At 49.0% G+C, this 18,928-nt stretch overlaps 8 protein-coding genes across 8 annotated transcripts; 3 read left to right on the forward strand and 5 right to left on the reverse strand.

Annotated features, from left to right (window-relative positions):
* Positions 1-103: 103 nt before the first annotated feature.
* PEX2_071340 (cysteine synthase A) lies at positions 104-1,279 on the forward strand (the record flags this gene model as incomplete). Its single annotated transcript, XM_016744405.1, has 2 exons — positions 104-224; positions 282-1,279. 2 exons carry the CDS (start codon positions 104-106, stop codon positions 1,277-1,279), a joined length of 1,119 nt encoding a protein of 372 aa, XP_016596972.1.
* Positions 1,280-1,877: 598 nt separating this feature from the next.
* On the reverse strand, positions 1,878-2,529 carry PEX2_071350 (translocation channel protein TIM22; the record flags this gene model as incomplete). Its single annotated transcript, XM_016744406.1, has 3 exons — positions 1,878-2,213; positions 2,274-2,369; positions 2,425-2,529. 3 exons carry the CDS (start codon positions 2,527-2,529, stop codon positions 1,878-1,880), a joined length of 537 nt encoding a protein of 178 aa, XP_016596973.1.
* Positions 2,530-3,162: 633 nt separating this feature from the next.
* On the reverse strand, positions 3,163-4,993 carry PEX2_071360 (DUF4048 domain-containing protein; the record flags this gene model as incomplete). Its single annotated transcript, XM_016744407.1, has 2 exons — positions 3,163-3,367; positions 3,432-4,993. 2 exons carry the CDS (start codon positions 4,991-4,993, stop codon positions 3,163-3,165), a joined length of 1,767 nt encoding a protein of 588 aa, XP_016596974.1.
* Positions 4,994-6,325: 1,332 nt separating this feature from the next.
* Positions 6,326-7,775, forward strand: PEX2_071370 (putative protein kinase; the record flags this gene model as incomplete). The annotated part of the gene is made up of 4 exons (XM_016744408.1): positions 6,326-6,687; positions 6,742-7,040; positions 7,093-7,325; positions 7,377-7,775. The coding sequence occupies 4 exons, from the start codon at positions 6,326-6,328 to the stop codon at positions 7,773-7,775; spliced, it is 1,293 nt and encodes a 430-aa protein (XP_016596975.1).
* A 304-nt stretch (positions 7,776-8,079) lies between these two features.
* Positions 8,080-9,598, reverse strand: PEX2_071380 (uncharacterized protein; the record flags this gene model as incomplete). The annotated part of the gene is made up of 2 exons (XM_016744409.1): positions 8,080-8,903; positions 9,199-9,598. The coding sequence occupies 2 exons, from the start codon at positions 9,596-9,598 to the stop codon at positions 8,080-8,082; spliced, it is 1,224 nt and encodes a 407-aa protein (XP_016596976.1).
* Positions 9,599-12,466: 2,868 nt separating this feature from the next.
* PEX2_071400 (Aminoglycoside phosphotransferase) lies at positions 12,467-13,964 on the forward strand (the record flags this gene model as incomplete). The annotated part of the gene is made up of 3 exons (XM_016744410.1): positions 12,467-12,733; positions 12,849-13,399; positions 13,844-13,964. The coding sequence occupies 3 exons, from the start codon at positions 12,467-12,469 to the stop codon at positions 13,962-13,964; spliced, it is 939 nt and encodes a 312-aa protein (XP_016596977.1).
* Positions 13,965-14,014: 50 nt separating this feature from the next.
* PEX2_071410 (STE20 family serine/threonine-protein kinase) lies at positions 14,015-15,991 on the reverse strand (the record flags this gene model as incomplete). Its single annotated transcript, XM_016744411.1, has 4 exons — positions 14,015-15,508; positions 15,561-15,728; positions 15,802-15,869; positions 15,946-15,991. The coding sequence occupies 4 exons, from the start codon at positions 15,989-15,991 to the stop codon at positions 14,015-14,017; spliced, it is 1,776 nt and encodes a 591-aa protein (XP_016596978.1).
* Positions 15,992-16,405: 414 nt separating this feature from the next.
* On the reverse strand, positions 16,406-18,086 carry PEX2_071420 (FAD-binding oxidoreductase; the record flags this gene model as incomplete). The annotated part of the gene is made up of 2 exons (XM_016744412.1): positions 16,406-16,438; positions 16,491-18,086. 2 exons carry the CDS (start codon positions 18,084-18,086, stop codon positions 16,406-16,408), a joined length of 1,629 nt encoding a protein of 542 aa, XP_016596979.1.
* Between the last annotated feature and the right edge of the window lie 842 nt (positions 18,087-18,928).

Consider the following 18,928-nt stretch of genomic DNA (forward strand, 5'->3'; position numbering starts at 1 on the left):
GATGCACGTGAGCTGACTAATGCCGACCATCGGAGGTGCGGGAGCTCGTCATTCCCCGAGGGTCGATGGGATCATTTGTTCCCGCATTGCAAGTCAATTTAGGATGTTTCGTCAAAGTGTCCGGCGATTTGCCACTACGGCAGCTCGTGCTGCTGCGGAGGGGTCCACTGCATACTGCACCCGGGTGTCAACTGCCCAGGGCGTTGTCAATGGATTGACCGAGGGTATGTCTAGCTCCGAGCACCCTTGCATACACTAGTAAGCTGACTTGGATACTGCAGCGATTGGAAACACCCCGCTCATCCGATTGAAGAAGCTCTCTGAGCAGACCGGCTGCAATGTTCTTGGCAAGGCAGAATTCCAGAACCCCGGAGGTAGCGTGAAAGACCGCGCAGCGCTCTTCGTAGTCAAAGATGCGGAGGAGAAGGGACTCTTGAAACCCGGTGGTACCGTGGTTGAAGGAACAGCTGGAAACACCGGAATTGGGCTGGCGCATGTGTGCCGGTCGAAGGGCTACAAGCTAGTGATCTATATGCCCAACACTCAGTCTCAGGGCAAGATTGACTTGCTCCGTCTGCTGGGTGCGGAAGTATACCCAGTACCCGCAGTGGCCTTTGACAACCCCCAAAACTACAACCACCAGGCGCGCCGACACGCCGAGTCATTGGACAACGCAGTCTGGACCAACCAGTTCGACAATGTTGCCAACCGTCAAGCACACATCGACACTACCGGGCCCGAGATCTGGGCACAGACCGAGGGCAAGATCGACGCCTTTACTTGCGCCACCGGAACCGGAGGTACCCTGGCTGGTACCACCCGCTACCTGAAGACTGTCAGCGATGGACGTGTCAAGAGCTTCCTCGCCGATCCTCCGGGCAGTGTTCTCCACAGCTACATCCAAAGTGGTGGTACATTGATCGACCGCTCTGGCAGCAGTATCACTGAGGGTATTGGCCAGGGCCGTGTGACTGATAATCTTCAGCCCGATATTGACTTGCTGGATGGCTCTGTGAATATCAGTGACGAGAAGACCATCGAGATGGTTTACCGCTGTTTAGATGAGGAGGGTCTGTACCTTGGTGCTAGTTCCGCGATGAACGTGGTGGCCGCCAAGGAGGTTGCCGAGAAGTTGGGCAAGGGTAACACTGTTGTTACTATCCTCTGTGACGGTGCTTATCGGTATGCGGATCGTTTGTTCTCCAGCACCTGGCTCGAGAGCAAGAACCTGCGTGCTTCCATTCCCAAGCACCTGGAGAAGTATATTGTATTGCCTTAGGACTGTATATAAATTGAACAAACTGTATTCTCGTCCAAGCTTTGGAACTCTAAAAGGAATCAATGGGATGTGCGTATATATATAGTGCTTGAGTACTGATTATGTTAAGTTTGCGCTTGAGACGGACATGGATACCGTCTAGTAGAGAAGGTCGCGTGGTTTCAACACAAGTCGGATCTGAACATGAGCTATGGTTTCAAAATTTAGTATATAATATGAGCATAAAATAATTTGGTATCAATTGTGAGAGGTGAGTCTCAAAAGGCCAGTGGTGTATGTATGTCCACGCTTGGTATTGTACAAAAGAGTAAAGAGTCTGACCCAGAAGGATCAAATATGGAGTGAACCACCATGACGAGGCCATGCAATGTAGGCGTCAAAAGAGACATGCAACGCAGGGGAGACAGGCCAGAAAAGCCATGCTCCCAGCAAAATAGATAAGAACAACCGAAACGCCCGCAATGCTTCCGTTCTATTCCAGAACGCCAGATGCCGTAGAAATGTACAGGTCGAAAAGCGCAACCAGGTAAGGCCGCCTGGCAACCAAAGAGCCGGACGGAACAAGGTCTTGCTTTCAAGTTGGATCCGAATGGATCGTTTACTCATCACCGGGCATTCTCATGTAGGCATCAATAGCCGCACTGAACGCCGCGAAACCAGCGCAACCGAAGGCAGCAGCCTGGGGACCAGCCTTTGCGCCGAGAATACCACCGGTGACACAACCAGCGGCAACGCTGTTGGTAAGATCGTTCTTTGCGCGGAGGCCTTCGATGCAGCACTCGGTGCCAGAGTAGAGCGCACCGACGATACCGAAGTTCTTAGCAGAGGACCAGGAGCGGGCGCCCATATCCTTAAAACCGCGGCGGACTTGTTCGCGCCAGGGGAGGTCGGCGATGGCGCGGCCCTGGGGTGTGAAAGTCGAGTCGTAGGACATCTAGAGCGGGAAGATGTTAGATATGCAACTTCGACATCGATTATTCAATTATCAACTTACACTGGCCATGAAGAGACCGAAAGCACCACCAAGACCGAAACCCATGGTACCCGAAATGACTGTCTTGATAGGGCAAGACTCCATACCACGTTGCATCTATACCGAGGTTCATTAGAATTGGATGAAATACAAGTCATAATCGAGGACGAACCATCTTGACCATAGCTTGTTCTTGCTCATTCATTCCCTGCGTGCCTGGGTTGCCTCCTAGGGAGGTCATCGGGATTGCGGTCCCTGTTGTACCTGGAAAGGCCATGTTGAAAGTTGACGCGGGTGAGGTTTAGATTAAATATGGTCGTATATCGTACTCGCTGGATTAGATCCAAGCCGGCCTGAATGATCAATCCACTGGACCTCGACGAGAAAGGAAATCGCGTGATCAAGTAAAATATAGAACGCGGAGATCTTGCGGAGGCGACTAACTGAACCGCAAATTTATTTTACGGGAAGCTAGAAAAGCCTAAAGCGTAGTCATGCACGTGATATCCCGGCTCCGCAAAATCATCGTGCCGTTATCGGGACAACACTGTATGGATGGAGGAACAACATTGAACAAATAGCCTTGGAAGATTGGAAGAGCTGTTGTTCAGGGTGAATCCCTACGAACATATGCAATAAAAAAAATGGAAACTCGTTGTATTCATGAACCTAAAGAACCAAAAATAGCATTTATCGTGATCAAATCAACTTGTATTTCAACAAATCATGAAAGTAAATTGAAGCCTGCACAAACTTCAAAAGTAGCAAAGGATAGGCAATGTATTGACAAGAGAAGAAGAAGCAACGCTCTCGTATGGTATAGTTTGAAGGTCGTAGCCCTACATAATTCTTGAGGTAGGGCCGAAGAAGAGGTAGCAAGTATTTACATGAAAGGAAAGAAAGAACCCTCTTAGTCCTTCTTGCTGTCCTTGCGAGTGAGCGAAGAAGAGGCAGTTCGCTCTGAAGAAGGCGACAGCGAGCGCTCCCATTCTGCCATCAGATTGGAAGCAGTCCGTTGAAGCTTCGATGGAGCAAGCTTGGTAATTGCAGGCCAGGGAATGCCCTCAGAGACACTAGGATCTAGTGCAGAGGAAGCCGGATTCAAATCGCCAAAGCTAGGAGCGTGGTCAGCGCATAACGAGGTTGTCATAGATGAAGTCAGAAAAGGTCGAACGGTACCTAGCGCTGGTTCGAGGGCTGCTACCCTGTGTGGTGGGAGACTGATCATGTTTGGATGCAACTGTTGATCGGCTCGATGAGGGCGTGTGCGTCTTCTGCGCGGATAGGGGCGTGTCCCAGCTATCCCAGTTGTCGAGATCTTCATCCTGCGCATCGATTGAATTACTGGAGCGGTGGCCGCGGTGTTCGGCTTCGTTCGCCTCGTTTCGGTTGACGGCTTTCTTGTCGGAGGGGGTGCGCGGAGCGTTCGGAGACTTCTGAGCGGGTGTATCAATGCCGAATTCGTTCCAGAAAGATGTGGAAATTTCCGCCGGCTTGGTGTCTTTACCAGTTTTTGTCTCGGCCGCTGGCCCCCTCCCCCGCGAAGACGACGACGACGATCGTGATAGCTTGCCGTCCGCTAGCAGCCGTTCGCGACTCCGGGAACCCGCTAAGGAATCCCGCTTGCGACCATTTGGTGGTGCCAATGAGTTGGATGGTGAGGTTCGTGTTTGTGTGCCGCTGATTCCTTCCTCGCCCACCGTAGCTTGTCGGATATCTTCCAAAAATGTCCATAGACCCTCGCGGAGATCAGATGCCATTTGCTTGCCTGTGCGCACCAAGGCCTCTCGCGAAGGGGGAGGAAGAGTCTTCTGCCACTGTGCGAGTAGATGTTCTGGTACTTGGCTCTCGTCTAGTTGTGCACTCATCAAAGCTGCATTATTGCGGTCGACCGATGGCAATGTCGCAGACCGCGGAGTGCGACCCACGCGTTCACTGGCCGCATCTGAGAAACCTGGTTCTCCGCGGGAAGAAATACTGGGACCCGAAACTGGCGACAAGAGAGACAAAGTGCGTGTATGTGTGCCGTGAAACACTCGCCGACCATTACTCCCAATCTTGGTTCCTGGTGGGGTGGCGACAGCAGCACGCACGCTAGACCGTCTGCCTAGATCCCGGCTCATCCGTTCTTGTGAGACTGTGGAACTCGTAACTGAGCTTATGCTCTGTTCCCGGCGGTGTGAACTCGGAACGTCGGGTGTTGAGAAATCAGGCGACCGGAGGGGGACAAGCGGCTCCGCATGGTTGATCTCCGCCCGCTTCCTAGACTTTTCGGACAGTGCCCATTGCTTCTTAATTGTCACTAGGTCTGCCTCGGCCCGAGTGAGCTCCTCGCGAAGCTCCATGACCTTCCGCTCCTGGGAGGCGATGGCCCGCAGGAAGTCATAGCCATCATCCGGGACATCAAATGCCATAGGTGTTCCCGGAGGCTGAGCGGGAGAGGGGCGAGTTGAGGACTGTGTGACTGGAGTTATGGGGCCGGGTGAGGTGACGTTGTTATCGGGTGTCTCAGGTTCGTTCAGATTGATGGGGAAGTTCAAGGTGAGGCGTTTGGCATGACGGGCGGTCTTGACATGAGGTAGTGATGATATTCTTTTCTGGGCCAGAGAGGATGAACGTGAGAGATTGGAATGGGAGAACTGCTCGGAAGCAGAGTCCGGTTGTGGTTGTGGCACAGTGGAATTCTGGTTATCCGGAAATGGACCGTGGACGAGGCTCTCCGCTCCCGGAAGGCTCTCCATTTTGGACCAGCCAGTAGGAGAGATCAAGGTATTTCAAAAATTCATAGAAAAACAAAACAAAACAAAAAGAAGCAATAACAATAACAAGAACAAGAACAGTAACAGAGGAGAGTTGAGAAGGGGAGAAAATAATAGCTCTGACGAAGTCTCCTGAGTCCAGCCCACAGCGGGTCCCACGCGAGTCTACGGGCTGTGTTTCAGGGGGGAGTTATATTAGCGTCTTATTAAGCCCGTTTCGTGGAGGTCTTGGCATCTAGGTCTTTAGGTATAGATCGACATATGGGAAATTATGTTGTATGTGTTGTATATAGAGTCATGATCTATTCCTGTAGCCTTCTACGGAGTAGTAAGCTTGTGCTTTTGCCAAGGATGGCAACTTACACCAGTTGACTGGTTGCAAAAGGCGACTTCATCGATAACTATGGGAATGTTATATACCTATATACTTGTGTACATATGTACGTAGTTAGGTAGTAAGTACATGTAGGGAAGTACATAACTAAGATTGGAAAGAACAACCTAACAGGGTGCTTTGTTCTACTTCAAGGCAGGTGCAATCAAGTCAGACAGAATAGGAAAGTAGTCAAGTACCCATTCCAGGAAGGTACGTTAGCTGAGGGTATAAAATGGGACCATTCCTCCTCTTCTCTTCTTCTTCTCTTCCTCTCAGCCCTCTCGACCACCATCTCCGTAGCCCCCCACGAGACAGTGCGGGCGGAGGGCCGTGCATCACCTATACATATAGACATCAACATTACCAAGGTTGTTGAGGTCCATATAGGTCCACACCAAAATCAAACCGGGCTTTCTCGTGGAAGTTCTTTGACAAAGTCGTGGCTGAGCATTTGGGCTCCATAGCTACTTGACGAGTCCCACGGAATACATGGGGGGGTGTTGAAAATCACTCCCTCTTTTAATTGTATCTGATTACGCAAATAGATTGCAACTTCCAGTCAGATGTCTAGACTAGTGTATAGCTAGTGAGAGCCTGAGTACAGCAGATGGGGCACATCGCTGCGAGATACCGAATGTTGTGGGGTCCTCGGGCAAAAGGAGACTTCGGGAGGTGTTTAAGCTTATCTTTAGCGGCTGCACACTACCTAAGAATTGGTACGGTAATCCATGGATTGTTTATTTCTCCATTTACAGTAAAAGATGGCCTCTTTGCCTTACAAAAACGAAGTCAATACGCATCTAGTGATGAGGAAGCGATAAAAGAAAAAGACCCGAGATATAAATAGACGTGAATATGCAGGGGTGACCCGTCATCCGTCACTCAACCGCACCTACTCCGTAGCCAAGCGCGCATTCGCCAACTACCGCGTCTTCGTCATGAACTGGAGAGCGTGTGGTCTGCGTATTCGCTCCAATTTCAGCATTATCCATAGATCTAAGATTTCTTCCCAACTGACCATTTCCGCGTACCGGCTGATCTCCCCTTTTGACCAAAGAAAAGCCTGGTCGCGTCAATACTCATCACAATGGACGTCCAACCCGAGAGTCTTCCCAGTCTTTGATCTCGGGCTGCTGGATTCGTCTCTTAAGATTGAGGATGAGCTTGCGGTGGGATATGAGCCCAACGAGACATACACGTATCCCGCCGAGGAGGAAGAAACCCTGAATGACAGGTACCGAATTATGCACAAAATCGGCTATGGGCCCACGGCGACTGTTTGGTATGCTGTTGATCTAGTGTAAGTGTGTCATTTGAGCCGAACGATACTGCTCTAATTCTTAGTCAACAATAGGGAGCCTAGAATGGTTGTTTTAAAGATCTATGTCGTGGACCACATGCTCAAGACTTATGGGCGTGTCCACCCGCCAAAAACATACCAGCAAAGCGAGTGTCCTCTTCACGAAGTTAGCGATCGTTTTCCCATCAAGGGTCCTCGCGGCCCTCATATTTGTGTTGTTCACGAGGCACCCTCACTAGACCCAGAACAGATGCATTCGGGTGACAAGATGGATCTCGAGTCGATGAGATCTACTATGAAACAAATGCTCATAATGATGGATTTTCTACACACCGATTGTTACCTAACTGCCCGTATCGTCCCTCGACATCGTTTTTGAAGGATGAATGACTGATTCCAGAGTAGGCATCATGCCAAACGCAACATTCAACGTTGATTCCGGCGACAGGCGAGTTGCTGGACCTAGCAATGACGAGCTTATCACCCCAATGATACTCCCCGGCGATGGCGTTCCCCTCCGTTTGGACTTCCCTGACGAAGACATGTCCGGTATCGAGGAAAAGCATTGCAGGCCTCCTGAACAGGTTCTGAAATCGAAATCGGATCACAGGGCAGACATCTGGGCTACTGCCATTGTTGTGAGTATTTTAATTTGAGACACAAGAAAGAAGCTTACATAGTTTATCTAGGCATGGAATTATACCATTTCCCAAGGGCTCATCGACGGACGAAACTCAGACGGAGCCTTTGATGACAGGGCCCACATCGCAGAGCTGGTTTCTCTAATTGGCCCTCCTGCACCAGGGTTCCGCGAGAAGATGCGACTAGGCTCCATGTTCTGGGACGAAGAAGGAAATTGGACGGGTCAAGCTCCCATACCAGATCGAAGTTTCGAGAGCCTAGCGGCTGGCAATGTCGACAGCGAGGATGTGGAAGGCTTCTTGCAATGGATGCGAAAAGCGCTACAATGGGACCCCGATCATCGACCAACGGCTCTAGGTCTCTTGCGTCATGAGTGGATGTCCCAGAAGACAAAGGCTATGGAGGGAGAACGTAAGCATGTATCCGACGAGAACACTCAAGTCTAGTCTTTTTTTCTTGTATGCCATCTATGGCCCTGTATAAGTATATTTACATATTATAGAAGCTCCACTCGGTCAAACTCCACTCAATTGAAGGCCCGTTGAACTACAAGTTGATACTGAAAGCCGTTTGTTAGAATCCCATATTCAGCACCAGAAACTAGCTTCCTAAATAATTCAGATCTCTTCACACATGCACTTTGACGTCTCCCACTCAGTAGACCTCCTTTGACGGTACTATCATGAACAAAATGACATTTTCGGTGTGAAGCTGGAGGGCATCAACAAGCCGTGTTCCTTGTTTGCTCTTTCAGAACCAAGGTCGCACCCATCTATCCAACAGACTGGGTTCCTCGATCTCCTCGCTAGGTCCCTCTGCCAACAATTTCCTGACGCTAACAATGAACGCTTCCTTGGTTAGGGCCTCGCATTCTAGCCAATGTTTGCATTCCCCAACCTTCTCCAGCTCCTTGTAATACAATTCCCGCTCGCCCGGCTTCTTTGCTAGAAGTTCTATCGACTCTTCCTGATCCAGAATCTCATCTATCTGTTCTTCCCATTCTTCGACACCCACGTTTTGCTGTAGCTGAAAGCAAGGGAAAGTAGACGAGCCAAAAAACCCATTAGACACAAGCATATGGAGCCACATGGCACCCGATTCCTCGGACCATGTAACGAGGTTGGAAAATTCTTTCTGAGATTCTGGTATTTTTCCCTCCTCTTCATCCAAGATGCGCTTGAAATTTTCAAGATGTTTGAAATAACGGGTTGCTACCTTGGGAGGCTCTCCATTCACAACATCCCAATTATCATCGGTGGGCCGATCGAAAAGAAGCCACCAAGGTGCTGAAGCGAATAACTGGGCTGGACCTGCATAAACCCATTCCAAGTCCACCACTCCCACAATTGTGAGATCATCATGACTCCTGACAATCATATTTGATGGGCCTTGATCGTAGTCTTTTTTCACTATCTCGGGTATCATAAATTCCAGAATCTTCAGCGAGGCGAGATTCGACTCCCCCTCCTCCTCCTCAAGGACTGAATTAGGCTGGTCTCGAAACTGTTGTTGGTCTTGGTGGATGGTATGGTGAAAATACTCGCTAGTCGTCGAAAACCCCTCGGTTCGGTCACCTGAGTTAGTTGAATTAGTAGTGGAAGTGTAATCACCCGATGATAGATAAACCAACCAAAGGTATTCACTCCTCCAGTATGTAGAATATCGTGCACTTTCCTCGTGAGCGGGCGTATAGGAGTAGGAAAACCAGTCACTGGCGTAGGTAGACTTCCAATATGTGGAAGGTCGATGGCGAAGAGTTGTAGCATGAAATTGGCTATCTATCTGTGGATAAATTCGACATCGCGATCCGGAATGTCTTCCTGAAGTATCTCTAATTCCTTCCCCAAAATTTGTCTGCAAGATAAATACCCTCAATGAATTCCATCAATATGAACGGGCCAAGTCCAAGGGGATTGGCCTTGGCAAGACCCCAAGCGTGAACTTTTGGAACAGGTATAGTGATTTTCTTTCGGGTCAAATCAATAGCCTCTAATTCCATGACCGCTTTTTCGTCGGCGCAATCAGAAGAAACGCCGCTAACGAGAGGAAAACGAAGCACATATGCAGTTCCATCCTCGGAGAACAATTTTTGGCAGTGGTTGTAGGAGCCCTTCATAGCCCAGCTAGCTAAATGACAAGATGCTTGGCCTGGAAGCAATGTTGTGACCCAAGTAGAAAGCGTCCCATCTTTACGGGCTTGATCGATTCTGCGTATCCATACCTCCTCTTCAACTTTACCCAGGATATCTAGGGATTGGTTGCAGTTCATGATGGCGTAAAGTGACCACTGAGCTAATGAGCGCGGTGTATGACTATGAAACGTTGGGATTTAAAACAATCGCCGAAGGTGGAGTTGAACAAGAGACATTTCGAAACAACAGGTCCACGGGTTCTGTCTTCAATTTGTAGGCGCGGCAACTTGGTCACAGCTTAGATTGCTCAAAGTATGAAGCCAACTGCATACGTATACACTAGTAGTAGTATTGCATGGGTTCTTCCTTTGTGGGTTTCAAAAGCCAAGAGCCAGGTTGACGCCCAAAGTAAAGAAATCCTATATCTCCTACGTACATATACGCTAGTATCCTTTTATGAGGATGAATCCTTTATTTCTTTCAAAAGCCACGGAGCCGATTGATTCTTTGAATATGCAACTCGAAAGAAATGTAGGGAGACAATTATAACGTTAGACATCTATCAATGAATTGATTATTGGGGTTCCTACATTTGTGGTACATTGTTTAGAGTAAGCTTGTAGAAATGTAGATATACGCTGGAGTTCAGGGCTGCCCAGGTGCCTTTATTTTAAATTCGACGTACAAAGATATAACCAGCGAATCAGCTTGCGGATCCACTTGGTTTCTCAGCATCATTGGTCTAGTGGTAGAATTCGTCGTTGCCATCGACGAGGCCCGTGTTCGATTCACGGATGATGCACAACAATTTCTTTTTTTTGTATTTTGTTTTTGTATCCTTGGTAGGACCGAATGGATGATAGCGTGTAAAGCTCTAGTACCCAAAATTTTACGTCAGATTAAACCAGTAGTGATTCAACTACTCCGTAGGCTCCAAGGAAGTTAGATATATTGATCATTTCAATAAGTATTACAATTACAGACAACATGTATTCCATTCATATGTTATCACCATCATCAATGCACTAGACCCTGTGATCATGTGGACAGGATCCTCAGAGCCAAAACTATCTCCGGTAATATTCCGTAACTTCCATATTATTCTTTGAATACAATCCAAAATCAACCATGCGCTACTCTTCCCAGAATCCAAATCTGTATTTTATATCAGGACCGGTGAATGGGACACAGGCGAATTAGAGGGGAATGCACATCGGTGTGATCATATGTTATATGTTTGAAGACAAGATTAAAAGTAGAATCTCCGGGGAACATCTAAAAATCTCAAGAGCATACCATATTATGACTTGGATGTGGTCCCTGCGACAATTGGGTTCCGCTAGGATAACAAGGGATCTTTTGTCAAGAATTCTCAACTACTGTCCGTGTATTAATTGCTGCCAGAGACCAAAGCATCGATCTATACAGGGGTGCACTGACTTGCATATTTCTTTTTTTGAGCTACCCTTTCGAGTGGGAATGTCGTTGTTGGGTTCCTCCTGCGTCTTCTCTTAGACATACGGCCGGTAAGGTCCATCTGGTCAAAACCTGCGGTTCCCGTGCTAGTAATAGCATTATAGAAAGCCGTGATATCTTCATGGCTCCTGGAATTTGTGCTAGACATAGGTATTGTGTGGTGTGGGGGTGAAGAAATCCGATGAAGGAGTTTTTGCAAGTTGTGAAAGTTGAGCTGTATTTCTTCAACTTATTCTTCAACCCCATCACTTAAATAGTAGCCGTAGTCTCTAGATGCTGTCTCACGAGCGAGAGATCCATCTCTTCCCTCTAGCTCTCAAGACTACTACCCGAAGGCCCTTTGTCGACTCTGATCATCGTTGGTTTTAAGTTTGGCCTGGAACATTTCCTTTCCCTGGTCCGATGGCGAGAGAAAGAGGAAACCCTGGGTGGAAGGGGTGAAAGGTAATAGATGTACGGTAATAGACGAAAGAGCCGGTCATGTAGTGTCATATACCTTGTTTCCCATGCAATATGAAACAATATTTCCCCAGTTCGATCTACCTAGCTAAATCTTCAAAGAACCCAATCATTATCATCTCGCAAAGCAGCAGGACAGATCAATCTTTGTTAGATTGGATTGGACATGTTCAGCTAATTTGGAGAAAATTCGGCGCATAGCTTATCCACTAAGACCTACATATACCAGACCGTCGGAGAGATTGAATATTATCCTAGATGTGAAGGGCGGCTGATCTTGGTCGGCAGGCGAAGAACACGGGTGGGAATGTTGACACAATTGCATGGTTTCGGAGCCCCAAAGCTCTTGGGGTGACTTCGGTTAACAGGAGGAAGAGTAGCAAACATACTTTGTAGTTGAGTTATAAAATGCTCCAGTGTTTCAGCTCCAAGTTCCTACCCTAGTCGAGATCCATGGATGTCAGTGAGCCATGGATATTCTAAGGATATTCCAAGGATACAGGTGGAGACTGTTCTAGGGAAAGACCCACCTTCTTAATTAGGCCATATATACATGTAGGTAAACACCTATATTGGTGTCTCTTGGGAATTGGCAACTACACATATGGAGTTGCAATCATTTTATAATAGGGAGATTATTAGGTATGTAAATGTAAGTTTCCATATATATGTACCTGGTTCGTACTGAGATTGAAAGCCATGGGGTTCCTTTTTTTTTCTGGAAGTGTATTTTATGCTTATTTTCACATCCATAAATCTGGCAGAAGATACATCACACCGCTAGTTGCAGTTGCAGCGCCTGATACATCGCCCTACTATATGCTTCGCTGAATTCCAACTAAACCTGTCCCCAGTCCCAAAATTCCACATCTCATCACACTCTGTGTATCTTTCCACCAAGTATACGTCATGACAACATGGAAACCCTCAATTGAAAAACAGAAATCGAAGGTGACAACCAGGTACCAAAGATCAACTGGACCGCTCTCCAAGAATTTGCCATCAACTTGAAAAACAACAAGATCGAGAGATCAACAACCAAAACCTGTCACATCCCCCCAATATACAATATGGGTGGCCTCCATCTAGCCAGAATACTTGAATTTGACGACGGCACGAAATGGGTAGCACGGATTCAACAGCACAAACTCACCAGCGAACTCGAGAAACGACTTCTCCATGAAATCCACACACTCTCCATCCTCCACGAACAAACAGACGTCCCCGTCCCGGAAGTCTACGGCTACGAGACCAACCCAGACGTTATCGGTCGTGCATTCATGATAATGGAGTTCATTCCCGGAAACACAGGAACGGACTTTACGGGGCCGGGTAGTGTACATATACCTCCTCAATTCAAAGCCAAGTTCTACCACGAAATAGCACGCATCCATGCAAGTATCGCAAATTTGAGAGCCACCGTATTCCCCGCCCGTCTAACAAGCAAACCAGGCAGCCATGTCAACAATCCGGTTCCCGAAAATCGGCATGGTCGCCAAGCGCAACGATGGCACATACGAAATTGAAGCAATACCAGGTCTAGGAGGACCGTTCGACACAGCAACTGAGTATTTTGCAGCATGGGGGGAGCACACCAAATTCCCGGAATCAGAAATATGGATGAGAGATCATCTACCGGAAGAATATGCGGATGAGATCATCGCCTCGACGGGTGATTACCCACGACGGATCAAAGAGCAGAGATTCGAAATCACAGTTCGAAATGAGGGGCCTTTCCCACTGAGACATACCGATTTCCTGCATAGCAATATCATTGTCGATGCCGAGTTTAATGTACTGTCTATTATTGACTGGGAAAATGCAGGCACGGTTCCCTGGGAGAGGGTGGAATTCCCGACATTTCTTATAAAGCTTCCTCCTGCACTGGATTTTCCGTGGAAATATGGTGCCGATGGGAAACCGCTGGATGATGATAGAAGGAAGGTCTGGGAGGAACGAGAGAGGTATGTGCGAAGCGTTGTAGAGGCCGAGAAACTGATGGGGTATGATGATGGCCTGTCTTCAATGCTGGGATCATTGTATTATCAAAATTTGTCCGGTTGTTTTACACGCTATGAGGAAGGGAAGCTTGGTGCTTATTGTAGAGTGCTGGATGAGTTTACACCGGATAAATCTATCCGACAACGTATAGAAAAAGGTAGTGAGAGTACGAGGACTAGTGAATAGTGAAGGTTTCCTTCACCTCAGTCTTTGAGGTACAGATATATTGAAGAAAAGTACGAAGCGATGCAAAAATCAAGACATTTATCACATTTCAGACATAGTATGTTCTAGTACTCCTGGAAAATACCTAGAAAAAAAATCACACAAAAGACCAAGGGCCAATAGACAAAGACAGAAGCACAGGCAGCATTCTGTCGAAAAAAAGAGAGTACAGAAGAAAGCGCAAAAAGATTACACCAGATCATTAGTAACTCCGGGACCAGTCCCACCAGAGTAAGTGACAGTAAAGAACGAACGGACACCAAGGATGCAGCCAATGGCAAAGAGTTGTACAAGTGTGAGAACGCCAAATTGGGTCTATACAGCGAATGGAAGAAAGAGTAGTAGGATGTGTTGAGGTTGATGTTGGAAGCTTGAGGATGGTTGAAGGGTGACTAGACGCCACCCCAGCGGTTGCGGAGACCCTCTGACCATCGCTGGTAGAGGACGTCGGAGAGTTGTTTGGTGTGCTCCATACCGGGTGCAGCTTGAGCGGGGACGGATGGCGGTGACTGGGGTTGGGGTTCGGGGACGTAGGATTGGCGACGACGGTGGCTTTTGAGGTGTGGGTTGTTTTGGGCCAGCACGAGGCGGGGTCGCGAGGGGGAATCGGGTTGTGTGGATGGGAGGAGAGTAGAGAGGCGGGCGTCTGCTTGGAGCTTCTCGTTCATGATCCTGACGATGTGGTAGAGGCCTTCGGGATCGACCATTTCCAGGTCGCTCCACGCTTCAGCGAGTCTGGAGATTGCCTCCCGTTTATCGCCATCTCCAGTTGTTGACAGGACTTCCTGGCAGGACATTCCAACTGCCTTGCTATATGCACGTCGTCCAATCTGGGCCTCCTTGCTAGAAGTGTCGGTGGGGGTGGACACCATCTTCGGGCTCTGATTTTCATCAAATACCTGCTTGGCTGGGTTCAGATCGGTGGGGACTTTGTCTGATACCCGGCGGAACTGTCTAACCGTAGACGGGCTGTTGCCATAGCTTAAATCCAGACCAAGGGGTTGTTTCACGCCACTAGAGTGACGCTTGGTGTTTGCCCGTCTGACAGACGGAGATCGGTCGGTAGGGACTCGGCGGACGGTGGAGTTTGCTTGATGCTTAGGCGGCGGTGGAGGTGCACTGATATGCATGTCTTCGAGCATCTGGGCTGGATCAGGTGTGTTTTCGTCCTCCTCGTCGAATGTCATCCAATCTGTGCCCTTGGGCTTCCACATTGGAGGAGCCTTGACTGTGTCAAAGACCCAATCGTCCTCATCAAGATCATCGGGCCTGGTCATAGTGTTGAGAGACTCGGCGTAGTATTTCATGTCTCTCGCCTCACCACGGCCACCATCCCAGTCCTGCTTGCGATGAATCAGTTCTTGGAGTGACTCAACCTTGCCCGCGTTCCGGATGAATTTGTGTCTCAGGAGCTCCTTTGCGCTGGGACGAAGATCCGGGTCCTTTGTTAAACACTGTGCAACGAAGTCTTTGAATGTGTTGCTGTACTCGTGGCCTTCAAGGCGAGGGGCGGGGTTCTTCGGAATCAGGAACAGGACCTTCATCGGGTGTGTGCTGGCATGCGGGGGTTCTCCGTTGATCATCTCGATTGCTGTGATACCTAAGGACCAGATGTCTGCCTTGAAGTCGTATCCAGCCTGCTGGATGACCTCCGGTGCCATCCAGAATGGAGTTCCGACGAATGTGTTGCGCTGCGACTTGATGTTGACCAGCTGTGCGGCCACACCAAAGTCCGCCAGCTTCACCTTTCCGGACTGAGAAAGGAGAACATTGGCGGCTTTGACGTCACGGTGGATTTTGCCTTCATTGTGCAGATAATCCAGTCCCAGGAGGAGTTCTCTGCAGACGATGGCGACATGGGCTTCGTCAAAACATCCAGGTTTTAACTAGGACGGTTAGTGATGTGCCTCATGATAAAAATAGCAGCGAAAAACGTACCAAATCCAAACAGGAGCCACCTCCGAGGTATTCCATAACAATCCATAGTTTGTGCCCCTTAAGGAAACTGGCCTTGTATTGTGTAACGTAGGGGCTAGCGCAGGTAGCCAAAACAGAAATCTCCTGTTGAATTTCCTGAATATCGTCCTCGCTGGACTCGAGATCGATCTGAAAAAGCGGTCAACAATCGAACGAAAGGTGGAAAATTGAAACTCGAAGGTCGAAATCGGTGAAAGCGTACGTGTTTAATGGCCACAATCTCTCCGTCTGTCCTGTCAATGGCCTTGTAAACGACTCCGAAACTACCACCTGCAAACGGAGAACACAGTTAGCCGACGGAAATGCAACCAAAAAAAAAAAAATAACAGAGCTTTGGTCAACTCACTCCCTAACTCCTCCATCACCTGGTAATGGCTTGCCATGTCGTCCATTGTGCAGTAATTTAGCCCAGCTAGCTACTCCGGTCAGACAGGGAATGTCGACAGGGCTCATCCAAGTAATGAATGAATAGCTCGGGACTTGGGAGAGGTCAAGACGAGAGTAAAGAGGCTATCGGGGGTGGCGGGCAAGGGGTGGAGCATAAATCCCCAAACAAGCTCCGTCTCACATGGCAACGGATGGCCTTAGGCATCAGCTGGGGTATATCTGCAAGGGGTCCACTCAGCTGATCGGATTTACCTCGAATAGAGCTTGGGAAGATTATCATTTACTTCTTTTACTTGGAGATTGTGCATTGTACATGCATTGTACATGCATGTACATAATTTAATTCCAAGGTTATTACTTGCTGTCGGTAAACGGCTTTTGTTATGCTCCAACAATCCCTATACAACACGCAACTCGCTCTAAATATACTTGTATGGGTTCATGATGCCATTCTAAAGATGAAAGTTAGCAATTGCTCACACATAGCAATGAAACTCCACTTACCGGGTCATAGAGGTTCTTCAGCTGCTTCATCAACTTCACCATCGTCTCGTTCTGGCTATAACCAATGAACTCGCGCTTCGCAACGCCAAGTCCGTGCTCGGCACTGATACTTCCCTGGCGCTTCTGAATCCACTCATACACCCACGGCTCGATCGCCTTCTCCACTTCCTTGCTGTACTGTCGCACGGCAACGTTCAAGTGCAGATTGGAGTCACCCATGTGACCGTAACCAACAACAGCACGAACAGGGAAAGAGTCATCGTCACCAACCAACCCCTTCTCCGTGAGGCGGGCCTTGCAGTCCTCCACAAGCAGGTACAGATCCGACAATGGGATCGACACATCGTACTTGTAGGTGCCACCCAAGTGGCTCAGGGACTCGGTGATACCCTCACGCCAGCGCCACAGGGCCTGGAATTGGGTCTCATCCTGGGCTAGCACACCGTCGGCGACAATTCCGTCGCCCATCACGCTCTCCAAGAACGACTCCAGCTTGGCCATGTCGTGCTCGGCATTGGAACCGCTAGTCTCCACCAGACAGTAGAAAGGATACTCACCCTCAAGAGGGTGCTTGTTGCCTGTAGATTCAATGACCAATTTCTGGCTGCGACCGTCCATCAGCTCGAACGCGGAGAGAATCTCCGAGAGCTGGCCCTTGGCAGCGAGGTAAGCCTGCTGGACCTGCTCGAAGCTCTCAAGACCGAAGTAGGCCACATTAACCGCCTTGGGGCGCGGGGGACACTGAATAGAGACAGCAGTCACGAGGCCAATGGTGCCCTCGGAACCAATAAACAGCTGCTTGATATCGTAGCCAGTGTTGTTCTTGCGTAGAGTTGACAGCGCATCCACGATAGTCCCGTCCGGCAGGACTGCCTCGAGGCCGAGCACGCTACCGTGCAGACTGCCGTAGCGGAGGAGACGCAGGCCACCGGCGTTGGTGGAGACATTTCCACCGATGTGGCAGGATCCCTTGGCACCCAGGTCCAGAGGGAAGAGGTGCTCCCGTTCGGCGAGATACTGGTCGGCAGTCTCAAGGATGACACCAGCATCTGCGACCAGCACACCGGAGGCGGCATCGAAAGAGCGGATCTGATTCATGCGCGAAGTGTTGATGACGATCTCATCGAAGACTGGCACGGAGCCACCAACGAGACCAGTGTTTCCACCCTGCGGCACGACGGCCAACTTGCGCTCGTTGCAGTATTTCAGCACCTTGCTGACCTCCTGTGCATTCTGGGGCTTCAGAACAAGCCGGGTGTGGCCACGGTACTTGCGCATCCAGTCGCTGTTGAATGGTTCGATATCGTCCGTCGCGTCGGTGGTCACGCCATCGATCACGGCAGATTGGGAGCCCAAAAGCTCCTTGAAGTTTGCGACATCTTCAGCGGAGATCTCGGCGAAGTTAGGGTTGCGCTTGAGGTTGGGGTAGGCGTCGCTGGTGAACTTGATCTGGCGGGAATCGGAGGTGCGAGTGGAGCTGGCGCTGAAGGTGCGCGCAGTCAAGGGTGTGAGAGATTGAACGGTGCGAATGGCAAAACGGGGACGAGGCACTCGGGCCCGCCGCAAAGCAGCTGTAATATTCCTGGCACCAGACATGGCTGAATTACAACACAAAAGAGGAACAATTTTTAGAATGTCAAGTGGAGATGCTCCGATGCTCCGATCTGCCTCCGAGAGCTCCCAGGTCCTCGCCGATTTTGATTCGATCTCGGAGATTTTCGGCATTCTATATTCAACGCTTAGATAGTCTTTGAAAGCAGTTTATATTTTTTAGTGAGGGAGATCAAATTAATACTATAATACCGATATAGTAAATACTGACAAATATAACAAATATGATCAAAGCCATACATATACCTAGCTATATATCATATATTCCTCTCCCTTGCACCAATCGACCTTCAACTGTCCGTGTATCTTAACACCATGCATAAAACACAGAATCGAGTGCAATTGATCGAATTGATTGAATCCATATGGGTTTAGCTGCCTAGATATTGTGGGTTCACTATTATATCCACATCTCCAGAGCTGGAAGAAGTCAGTTACGTCACAGTTGGCCCCGCGTCAGAAAAAAAAGAAATCCCACCATCTTCCATCTTTAACCCATAACTACATCCAAAATGACATCTACAGTTCTTGTTACTGGAGCTAGTGGCTTCCTTGGCCGTGCTGTTTTCAACACTTTCCAGCACTCGGGCGTGTTGGTTGTTGGCCAGGGATTCTCCCGCCCTGCCCCGCCTACTATCTTGAAGGCCGACTTGGAGAAGGAGGAGGACATTCGGATGCTCTTCGATGAAGTCAAGTATGTATTTCCATTTAGATCTTTCGAGTATAGACATTGATCAGGTTTGAACTATCGTCAGGCCTCAGATTGTCATCCATTGTAAGCTAATTAGCCCACTCGCTCACCCCCCCCCCCCCCCCCCCCCCCCCCC

Source organism: Penicillium expansum, assembly GCF_000769745.1.
Source record: "Penicillium expansum strain MD-8 chromosome Unknown contig231, whole genome shotgun sequence".
NCBI lineage: Eukaryota > Fungi > Ascomycota > Eurotiomycetes > Eurotiales > Aspergillaceae > Penicillium > Penicillium expansum.